The 11,490-nt window shown below is 44.3% G+C and overlaps 1 protein-coding gene across 1 annotated transcript; it reads right to left on the bottom strand.

Moving 5' to 3' along the window:
* Nucleotides 1–4,635: 4,635 nt before the first annotated feature.
* LOC123113813 (exocyst complex component EXO84B) lies at nucleotides 4,636–9,921 on the bottom strand. The gene is made up of 7 exons (XM_044535126.1): nucleotides 9,443–9,921; nucleotides 8,537–8,634; nucleotides 6,971–8,012; nucleotides 6,246–6,755; nucleotides 5,402–5,590; nucleotides 5,204–5,337; nucleotides 4,636–5,061 (listed from the first exon to the last, which is right to left on the bottom strand). The coding sequence occupies exons 1-7, from the start codon at nucleotides 9,638–9,640 to the stop codon at nucleotides 4,899–4,901; spliced, it is 2,334 nt and encodes a 777-aa protein (XP_044391061.1). The 5' UTR covers nucleotides 9,641–9,921; the 3' UTR covers nucleotides 4,636–4,898.
* Nucleotides 9,922–11,490: the final 1,569 nt, after the last annotated feature.

Genomic DNA, 11,490 nt, shown 5'->3' with positions numbered 1-11,490 from the left:
CCCGCCCGTCTCCGGCTTCCTCCCCACGCCTCCCTCGCCGGAGAGCTCGCCGGAGCTCTTCTCCGGCCAGATCCGTGAAGATGGATCAGATCCACCACCTCGCCCATCCAAACGCCTCCGCCCGTCCCGGATCTCTCCCTCCCGGAACGTCCCCATCCACTTTTCCGCGGAGGTGAAATTTCCACTAAGTCCATGTTATTTTGACATTATCATGCCAAGTTCAACGCATCATATCTCTGCATCTGTAGCTCCGTTTTGTGCGTGTAATATGTCAAATTGTTCGTCTCAACGAGTACTTCATTTCATTCCATTGCATCATGTTCATTTGAGTTGATCTTGATGCCTGAATCATTGTTGCAAGAGTGCTTCATGTTGTCCGCTGTCTGTCAACAGAACTTGCTCTTTTGTCATTTTTGCCATGATTGATGTGTGCGTCCTATGAGGTTGATGTCTACATGTGTTTTGATCTATGCCATGTCTTCTTTACATAGGTGTTTACCATGTATTTTTGTGATCAATGTGGTGACTAGCACAAGCATGCAAACTAGGCATCGTGATGTTACTGATTTCAGTCCCTGTTCTGCTGTTATTTTGATGTCATGTAAACTTGATGCTACAGAGAGATCCATGCATATTTTGAGATACTTCAGTAAGGGTGTTTTGAACATATAGTTAATGTTTATCCATTAATGCCCCTGTTTGCAATTATGAAGTAGTCTAGCATGTCATTTTCGTGCTCTACTTTTGCTTCAAAATGTTTCCTGGCAGATTGTTTACATGTTATTCAATTTTGCCAAGGTTGTTGTAGTTGATCTTTGCATGCTATGAACTTTTTCTTACCTTCGTTGGTTACATAAACATGTCTTCTTGCTGATGCTATGCTTATCTTGTCATGCAATGACTTGTGGTGAGTGAATAGAGCTTGTTAAGTAGTGTACTTGTAACTGTTTTGCTAGGCTGAATCTGTTATTTCGTGATGCTATGTAAATCTGCTTCTACTAGTCATTCTATGCATAATCTGGTGATGTTCACTAAATATGTTTTGTTCTACATGTTATGCTCTAACTACCCATGCCCTGGTTGCATTTATAGCCTGTTGTAGCTTGTTGTAATCTTGCTCCAAAGTTGCTAAATAATGTTGCTGTCAGCCTGTTAACATTAAGTTCAGTTGTTTCCATGATTGTTGCTAGTGATCCATGCACCCTATGAACTTGTTATTGCCATGATTAGCTTCACAAACATGTCTTCTTACTATTGGGTGCCTTGCCATTCCATGTATTGCTCTGTAGTGAGTGGTACAAGCTCATCTACATGCCTACTTATCGTTGTTCCTGCCATGCATGAATCTGTCTTATACCTTGCCATGTTTACGTGGGTGCCATCATATCTTCTGATCCTTTTTGGCTCATGGTCAGTAAGGGACTTTTGTTCTTTGCATTTAGTAGTATCATGACATGCCTTTGTTTGCCATGATAAGTTCCTGTAACATGTTGTTTGATAGCTCTAAACATTGCAACCTGATGTTATTTTCTGCAAAGTCTGAATTGTTATTGTTTGCAATCTTGCCATGTGTGTTTGAGTATGTTCTAGTGATTTTTGGAGATAGCTCAGTGTTCATGTTTTGTTATGCTTTACCTGTACATCATGCCGATGCCTTTTGTTTTCATATTGTGGTACTGTAGCATGTTGTTTTGATGCTTGCAATATGCCTAGTTGTTGTTTTGGACAGATGGTTGCTAAACTTGTATAGTGTGTGAGTGTTGCACCGTTGCTCCGTTTTGAGTGTGCTCTTTATGAACTTGCTTAGAATTGCATGTAGTTTCATATTATCATGTTGCATCCTTGTTTTGAGGTGTTTGCTTGATGCTTGGATGCACTTTGCATCAATGCCATGTTTAACTTGTTTTGCTCATATCTTCTAGGCCGTAGCTCCGAATTAAATGAACTTTATATGTAACTTGACTAGAATCTCGTGTAGATCATCTTGGTGCATCTTAACTTGCTGTTTAACAACTTGAACATAATGTTTATTCAGATCTGGACCAACTTCGAAATTTGCATATGAGGACTTGTCGGAATTGTTATATGTTGTTCCCGGCCTCATTTAAACTTGCCTTGATGTGTTGTTCTTGTTTGCATCATCTCTTGCCATGAGTAGATTCATGTAGTCTTGTCATGCATCATGCTTGTTGTGCATCATGCCTTGTTCTTGTGTGGTGTGTTTACCATGTTGTGTGCTTCTTCTTGTTAGTTCCTGTTTCGTTGCGATCGTGAGGATTCGTTCGTCTACGCTTGGTTCGTCTTGTGGCTTCATCTTCTTTATGGACTCGTTCTTCTTCCTTGCGGGATTTCAGGCAAGATGACCGCTACCCTGGATCTCACTACTATCATTGCTATGCTAGTTGCTTCATTCTATCGCTATGCTGCGTTACCTATCTTTTGCTCATCAAGCCTCCCATATTGCCATGAGCCTCTAACCTTTGACACCTTTCCTATGCAAACCGTTGTTTGGCTATGTTACCGCTTTTGCTCAGCCCCTCTTATAGCGTTGCTAGTTGCAGGTGAAGTTGAAGATTGCTCCATGGTGGACATGATTTATATTTGGGATATCACAATATCTCTTATATTATTAATGCATCTATATACTTGGTAAAGGGTGGAAGACTCGGCCTTATGCCTGGTGTTTTGTTCCACTCTTGCCGCCCTAGTTTCCGTCATACCGGTGTTATGTTCCCGGATTTTGCGTTCCTTACGTGGTCGGGTGATTTATGGACCCCCTTGACAGTTCGCTTTGAATAAAACTCCTCCAGCAAGGCCCAACATTGGTTTTACCATTTGCCTCACCACCACCTATACCTTTCCCTTCGGTCGGCCAACCCGAGGATCATCGTCATTTTAGCCCCCCCGGGCCAATGCTTGTCTAAGTGTTGGTCCAAACCGAGCGATGTCCGGCGCCCCCTGGGCAACCAAGGTCTATGCCAACCCGACGTCTGGCTCATCCGGTGTGCCCTGAGAACGAGATATGTGCAGCTCCTATCGGGATTTGTCGGCACAGTGGGAGGCTTTGCTGGTCTTGTTTTACCATTGTCAAAATGTCTTGTAAACCGGGATTCCGAGTCTGATCGGGTCTTCCTGGGAGAAGGTATATCCTTCGTTGATCGCGAGAGCTTATCATGGGCTAAGTTGGGACACCCCTGCAGGGTATAATCTTTCGAAAGCCGTGCCTGCGGTTATAGGCAGATGGGAATTTGTTAATGTCCGGTTGTAGATAACTTGACACCAGATCCGAATTAAAACGCATCGACCGTGTGTGTAGCCGTGATGGTCTCTTTTCGGCGGAGTCCGGGAAGTGAACACGGTTTCTGTGTTATGTTTGACGTAAGTAGGAGTTCAGGATCACTTCTTGATCATTGCTAGCTTCACGACCGTTCCGCTTGCTCTCTTCTCGCTCTTATTTGCGTATGTTAGCCACCATATATGCTTAGTCGCTGCTGCAACCTCACCACTTTACCCCTTCCTTTTCTATTAAGCTTTGCTAGTCTTGATATCCATGGTAATGGGATTGCTGAGTCCTCGTGGCTCACAGATTACTACAATAACAGTTGCAGGTACAGGTTGTGCGATGATCATGACGCGAGAGCGATGCTTGCTTGTTTTGGAGTTCTTCTTTTGCTTCTTCTTCGATCAGGGGATAGGTTCCAGGTCGGCAGCCTGGGCTAGCAGGGTGGATGTCGTTTGAGTTTCTGTTTGTGATTCATCCGTAGTCGGATGTTGATCTTATGTATTGTGATGTTGTATTCGTGTGGCATTGTATGCTTTATGTATGTATCCCCATCTATTATGTAATGTTGATGTAATGATATCCACCTTGCAAAAGCGTTTCAATATGCGGGTCTATCCTTGGTGGGACCTTCGAGTTTCTTTTGGATAGGGTCGCATATTGGGTGTGACATAGCATCCCTTCATCATATGGATAAGAATAGCGGCATATGTTGCCAAGATTGTGGATTCATGTATATTGTTTGTAATACTTTGTAAGGTCCTCGAGAATAATTAATAAAGTGGTTGTATGCATCTTCCAGATGCAGAGGCCGGGGGTCATCCTCCTTTTCTAAAAAAAATGAAACTTATTGCCATATTTAAAATCCAGACCGTCGGTTCGGGTTTTCACCAGTCAAACCGCCGGTTCCCCGGTTCAGTGACTGGCTTGTAGTCGTCGCTAGGTGGTCCACGAAGCTGGATGTAATTTTTATTACCTCTGATGTTCGTTGTACTGCCATGATTAAAGATGAATAGATAGAAAGTTTCTCACAAAAAAGAAAAGGCTAGGAAATTGTGCCAACTAAGGCCCTGCTTGGAATGGGTGTAACCTTATACACATGTATTTATTTTACAGATGTAAATTACCGGTCAACACTTGTTTTTTGCCTAAAACAAAAATGACGGGGCAAGGTGTGTATTCTAAACCAGCTAGAAACGGAGCCAAAACATGAATCCAAACAGGGCCTAAGCCTGTTTTCCAATCGATGCTTAATACTAGTACAACCTTAGCTCTCTTTTCCAGCAAAAAGAAAAACTCGGTTTTTTTTGCGTAAATATACAAACCTTATTACCTCCGAACATTTGAACAATCGATGATATAATTCAGTTCAGAGGAACATATATTTTCCTCTTATGCGCTTCCAACGCAAATTATTTCTTTATCTATACTATACAGTCTATATACTCTATACTCACTGGGCTACAATCACAACTAGCTAGCTACACAACAGATAACAGACTGGATAGAAACACAAGATACAGCAGAGAATAGATATATACAGATGAAGAGGAATACACCTACTGCTTACACACGTAGACCTATACTGCAAGGACCTGTATACTGAAGATGATGCGAGCTAGGAGCTGCCGTGGGACCTGGCCGACGACACAGACTGCGCCGAGACAGAGGCCGTCGGGCTGTGCACCTCCCTCTCCGAGTTGCCGGCCCGGGCCTTCCCGCTGATCCTGCTGATGCTGTCTTGCGCGACTTCGATGAACCAGTCGTCGCTTGGAAGCGCGCTGCAGCAGAGATTGGCAATGCTGCTATGTCAGATTCAGATACAAGTGCTGGTATCTCAAATTTAACTGGCTTGAACAGAATTTATTAGACACTGGGTCACTGGGATGGAATGTTGAAGTTGGATAAACAGTTAAAAATTACCTATCAGGATCCAATCCGGTAGCAGAGAATGCTGCCATCGCTCTATCAATTATGTGCAGTATGACATTGTGCACGTGCCGCGACAAGAACCGGCCTTGCCCGAAAAGGATGACAAACTGCATGTCCAGGTAGAACTGGGAAAGAAAAATGTGTTAAAAAATTGGTAGCGTAAAGTTATGAGGGACACAAGGAGCTTACCTGCTGAAGACCAAGGGGGCCGAGAGCCCTTGGCCCCTCTTCGATTTCCTCCCAGAAGCTCTGGTCATCCGAGAGCCACAGTATGACTGTTTCAGTCAGCCGCATCATCAGCAACGTAGCAAACCTTTCCCTGCCAACAAACATCTCTGCAGCGATGCTCGCCATCCTATTCAGTTTTGTGTATAATTCCTGCAATGTGGACTGCAGATGAGATACCGCAAAAGAAAATAGTTTCTTGGGCAGATTTACAAAGCGACGAGGTGCAGCTGACCACTCAGGCCTCATGACTTGTTATCTGAAATCTGGCAAAACACGACTCTATCCATTTCCAAACATGTTCAAATGGCTAGCATTTCTCTAAGTCATTAAGGTAACAAATTTTCTCGAGATTTGTCTTTCCTTCCAAAGATATTTTGAAAACAGACGGATAAGCAGCTCACTACATCAGAACTAGAAGTAATATGCTGCCTTGATAAATTTTAAATATGATTTGTTTACAATTGGGTTGTTTATCCTAACATAAGGCTAAACGCACAACAAAAATGTAACATCTAGGACTAGATACAATACATTTACTATACATATACAAGCAAGAAAGTATCACTGGATCATAAATTCATAAATAATAGACTTATTCACCGTACAACTATCATTAAGAGTCAAACTGCTACTAAAATCCACCAAGAATCAACATTCTATGGAAGGTAGTTTGGCCAAAAATAAAATTTAACAGAAGATCCAATAACCAGCATGGCGACACATGCCATGGTGGACCATGTTCTTCAAACTAATATTAAACATAAGGTTTATCGATCAAGTTTTTAAGGGCAGAAACTTGCAGTACCTGAAAAATTAGAGATGGAACCCATTCTATCTCTTCAGCATTATTGTCCATATTGATGTACATTTCTGCGCTCAGATGGGTGTCACCTTCTTCCGTGAATATAAGATCAAGAGCATGCTGCCTGCAGAAACTATCTCTAAGTTTATCCACCATATGTTGCAGCTTCCTTTTCCATTCGCGTTGCTCAGCACGGTTTTGCTTGTCGGGACCCCTTATACGCATACTGCCCATGCTGGCCTGGTTTACAGACGAGAGCTTCATAGCTGCTCTAGGTAACAACTCCTCGGCAAGTAAGGATGCATTGGCTAACAATGCTAATTGCTGCTCCTCGGTCTCTGCCATGCGAATAATCTTATTTCCTAAACCTTCCAAATTTGCTTCATCATCCATTGAGCCCGGCAGTGCACTCACGAGCAAATCGACATATGTATTGAATATTTTCAGAAGCCCATCCATTATAGAACCACCCAACTGCAAACTAAGCAGTGGCCCAACATCCTCAAAGAAATCCTGCAAAAAATACCATTAATTATCATTGTATATGGATCCTACAAAAACAGGGCACAGTAAATATATTGTAGAAGAATTATTAAATCATATTAACAGTATCTCTCAAAGCAAAACATAATAATTAATCAGCTGCCATATGCTTAAAGGGCGGGACAAAGATACCCCAATTAATGTAGCTTGAAAGTTGAAACATCTGACAATAAATAGATAGTTACCTGAACCATTGAATTGAACCGATGGGCACTGCTCGAGAGCTTCGGCTGGAGTGCCAAATTACCAGCAGATGCTCTAGCAAATGTCCTTATACCAGTTGGAGGATAGATTAGTGCCCAGTCATCAGCTGCCGCTAATGCAGAAGTACTCTCTTCGATTCTCCTTAAATTGGAATCTAATGCTTGCTCGACACAGGGTCTGAACTGTTTCAAGAGAACTGCTGAAAGTGACAGACCACGAGCTTCTAACAAGGAGGTATAACCAAGTGCTATCTGAACGCACTCGGCAGCAGCTCTTAAGCCCCCAGCTGCTGCACAAGATCCTAAAGCATGCCTCTTCACAAGCAAGGTAAACTCCATTGCCTGCTTAGTAGCCCAAGTAACTAGTTCAGATGCATAGGATGGTTCATCACCAAACACTTCCATAGAGTCACTGAGAGCATTAGCTATGACAGAGAAAACTTGCTTTGCAAGAGACGCGGTGTAAGCCACACTATGCACTGTGCTAGACGGACGTGTTGTTTGTATTTTGGACTGAAGCCTTTGGTTATGTGCACTGAGCAACAAACTATGAGCACGAGGTCCATCACCAAGTCGCTTGAGAGCAGAAGCTGCAGCACGAAGTTCAACGCCACAAGTAGAAGACTGGCAGGCAGCTTCAGCAAGTTGATCTGACAGCTTCTGACGATTATCAGAGATAACCCCCTTCAAAGCAACAATGTCAGCTGTGGCAAGAGTCTGTTTCTTTTCTGCATCAACAGCAATTCGTTCTGCTTCATCCAGGGCATCCAGTGCTTCATCCACTCTTCTCTCAGCTAGCAAGACATCAAGCTTGTCGGGAAAATCTATATGCCATTTCTGTATTTCTGAAAGTTCCTGGTATTCAACAGTGGAGATGTTCTCTTCTGCGGAATCTTCAGGTCCCATAATCAAGGAATCAATCTGAATCCCTTCGGATAGACCATGAATTAGAGCTGACTCTGTATTTAGCAGATTTCGGATAGATAGCAGCTCCCTTTCAAGTTCAGATATCTCCTTCGATGTTCTGATAAAGAGTAGTTTTCAGACATTGCTTTTCAAAGCCATGTGTAGTGGAAAGGAAGAAGACAAAGTTGGGAAGTGGCAGAAATGCAATAATAAGAAATTTCCTGAGTGTACAAATATAGTGCATGCCATAAAATTCAGGATTTATGAATAGAGCGTTGCCGTAAATGGACACGGAATTTAAGAAACACCATCCACTCAGAACAATAGAAGAACTGTTATTAAGAAATTGCTGGCTTCATACTGTTCTCAAGCAATCATTGGAAACTTGGAATGTGTTTCTTTCATCTCAGAAGTGCTGTTACGCATATAGTCGTATTGACTGCAGAACTTGAGAGACCAAATTATTGGCAGTAAGACATGCTAGGGCACAAACCATTTTGGCAAAATAAAAACAGGGGAAGGGGGAATTTGTCAGACACAAGTACACTCCAGAAAGACAATCCGTTGGTTGAGATTAAATATCAGCAGCTGATTTCACACATGACGAATACAGCATAATTAAGTGTATACACTTGAACGCACCTGATGAATGCAGCATAATTAGCATATACACTTGTACGCATCTCTTCAGCAGAAGCCTTCTTTAGGTCTTGCAGATAAGAACACAGGTGCCTTATTTCCTGCCATAAATTTTGAACATGAGCCATGGTTCATTTTCCAAAGCATCTGGTGCTTTAATATTTCAACAGGCCATTCAAGAACAATACGCTTCAAAGCGCCGCCATTCGAGAGGGTGAGTCTGCCTAAGAAGCACATGTCCATCACATGGTGCAACAACAGTGTTCATTCATAAACATGATTTTACCCAGGATTCAAGATCGTTCACTAAATTGATGGGAGGAGTCGATCTCACTCCGCTCAGCAGAAAGCCCAGTAACAGGGAATTATAATCTGCCATGCGTTTCCGAGGTCTACCTTCAGTTGACGAAACACCTCCAACATCCAAATTGACTGTGATAAGCAAGTAGTACTAGTCCAACAGTGGCCCTAACCCATAACAGCAGGTACAGGATCCTAACGCCAACGCGTAATAGAAACAGAATTTCTCACAGAAAAGCTGCAGGATCGAAAGGTAACGCATAATAATTAGTTAAGAAGTTGCATTCCCGTTTCCATTTTTAGTCAGGCAGAGCTAACCGTCAGCTCCAAACCAACACACGTGCCCGCCCCGTCCGCGGATTACCCCACGAGGAGCAGCACGACATCCCTCTCTGCTTCGGTGCCTCCTCCAAAGCTGCTCCACTAGTGCACAGAACAAAAGAAAAAAAATAGACTCGTCTCTCCCCTGGATCATGGCGTGCACGCAGCGTCGGCGCGATCGACGGCAATTTCTACCAGGAGGAACTCGCGTCGACGCATAAGAAAGTACTCCTACTGGAGTATCTCGGAACACGGAAGAAAGACCATGCCCTCCCCTGAGTCGCTCACCTTCTCGGTCATGGTCTGGCACTTGGACTGCACGTACGAGTCGGGGTCGAACTTGTCGGTCTTGAAGATCTTGAGCTTGTCGGCGAGCTGCACGCCGGCGCCCCCGCCGACGCCGCCCGCCGCCGCGGCGCCCGCCGGGAGCACGCCGGAGTGGCCGGCCGGGCGCGACCGCGACGACCTGGCGGCGCCCGACGCCATCGGAGTCGGAGGCCAGCCGTCGGGAACTCAGCGACCCCTGGCGCGGGCGAAGAACGACGGGGCTCCCTCCCTCCCCGCGGGATCCAGAAGCTTCTAGAAGCGCGGGGGCCGGCGCGGCGGACGTGTGTCTTTGATTCCTGCGACACACGAGGGGCGGGTTGGTTGGTCCGGGATTTTGGATTTTGTCGCTCGAGTTTTTTAGGCAGGGGAATGGCTTTGGGAATGGAGACACACAGACTTGTTGTGGCCGGCAGCTGTGCGGGAATGAAAGTTGCGTGGGCAACTTGGCCGTCGTGTTCTCCGCGTGATCCCGAGAAACTCCCAATTGGGACCAACTATTGATCGGGAAAGGGTTTATAAGGCTGGTCATAGTGGGGATAACTTAGACTAATAAAGATGCATATGTTACTAGTTTATGTTACTACTTTTATAGTGCATAGTATCATATAGTAGTATCATAGATGGATTTATTGTCATGCATGACACATAATAGCATCACATTTATTATGTTACGGTATCTACCTATGTTACTATAACCATCTCTCTTCTTTATTTACCTGCCACATAAGCACGTTTGCGAGTCACAAGTACATGTTACTACTTATGTTACCCCCACTATGGCCAGCCTAAAAGGAAAAAGAATCTGAGAGCTTTTTTTTGGGAATGAGAGTTTTTTAGGACGCCGATAACTGTTACACGTGTGGTATATTCGACATGCGCCCACACACCGTGTATGGTGTGAGCAGGAGGCAGCCCACACGGTGTGTGTGTGGACGGATATTAGAATTGCCCACATCCTGGGCGCGGCTGCTTCGTGCCACACGTCAACAAGTACTACTCATCTCCACCCCGCGCGTGTGGCACGAAGCGAAAATGCCCACACTTCCTGATGCAACTACGTTAGGTACATCGCGTAGTTGCCATCTTGGTTGGCAGATGTAGTTATCCGGGATGGCAAGTGTATATGTAAAAGCATGACAACTCTATCTGATTTAGTTAACTATAGTTGCCATGTCTAATTTATGGTAGTTGCCGCATGTAATCAAACTGTAGTTGTCGTGTGTGATTAACTACTTACCACATATGGTCAAACATTAGTTGCCATGTGTGTTTATCTAGTTGCCATGTATGGTCCAACCATAGTTGCCATGTGTGTTTATCTGGTTGCCACATACGCGCACAGTTGCCGTCTAGCAAAAAATCACAGTTGTCATGTGTGTTTACCTAGTTGTCACGTTCGTCTAACTGTAGTTGCCATCCACAATGTAGGAGTGTTGTGTGGGTGAAAAGTAGTTCGCCCACACGCGCATAAAATAGGTGACTGGTTGTGTGGGCAGAAACTAGTTCGCCCACACAGCGCAGCTGGCAAACAGCATGGTGCTAGCGTGTGGGCAAACTCTCCAACGCCCACACACCAGCCCCGTCCTACGTGGCACACAAAATCAACCTTTTCATGGCAAGATTCGTGCAAAGGCATTGGACGACGATCGAGACGTGTGAGCGAGTTGGGTAACGCCCACATGTGTGGGCGTTAGTGTTTCCTTTTTTTAACCCAAATGATAAGTAACACACATCATGTGCGTGGCACTCCGGCTCTAATGTTTCTCGATGGCGGTTCCAGTCACGCGAGGATGACATTTCCAGTGATAAAGGGCAAGTTTATATCGAAGATAAACTAAAACACAAAAGTTATCATCCTCACGTCACTAAACTTGCCATCGAAAACGTTCGAAATTGGCATGTGCTCATACCTGACGTCGATACCTATCAGGGTCCTTTTAAGAGGAAATGAGAGTTTTTTTTGCAACAAAAGATAAATGAGAGTTCAGGGGGCCAATTTCCATCGATTT

Source organism: Triticum aestivum, chromosome 5B, assembly GCF_018294505.1.
Source record: "Triticum aestivum cultivar Chinese Spring chromosome 5B, IWGSC CS RefSeq v2.1, whole genome shotgun sequence".
In the NCBI taxonomy this organism is placed as follows: Eukaryota; Viridiplantae; Streptophyta; class Magnoliopsida; order Poales; family Poaceae; genus Triticum; species Triticum aestivum.
Note: the sequence above shows the minus strand (reverse complement) of the source record. Positions and strands in the feature narration are given on the sequence as shown.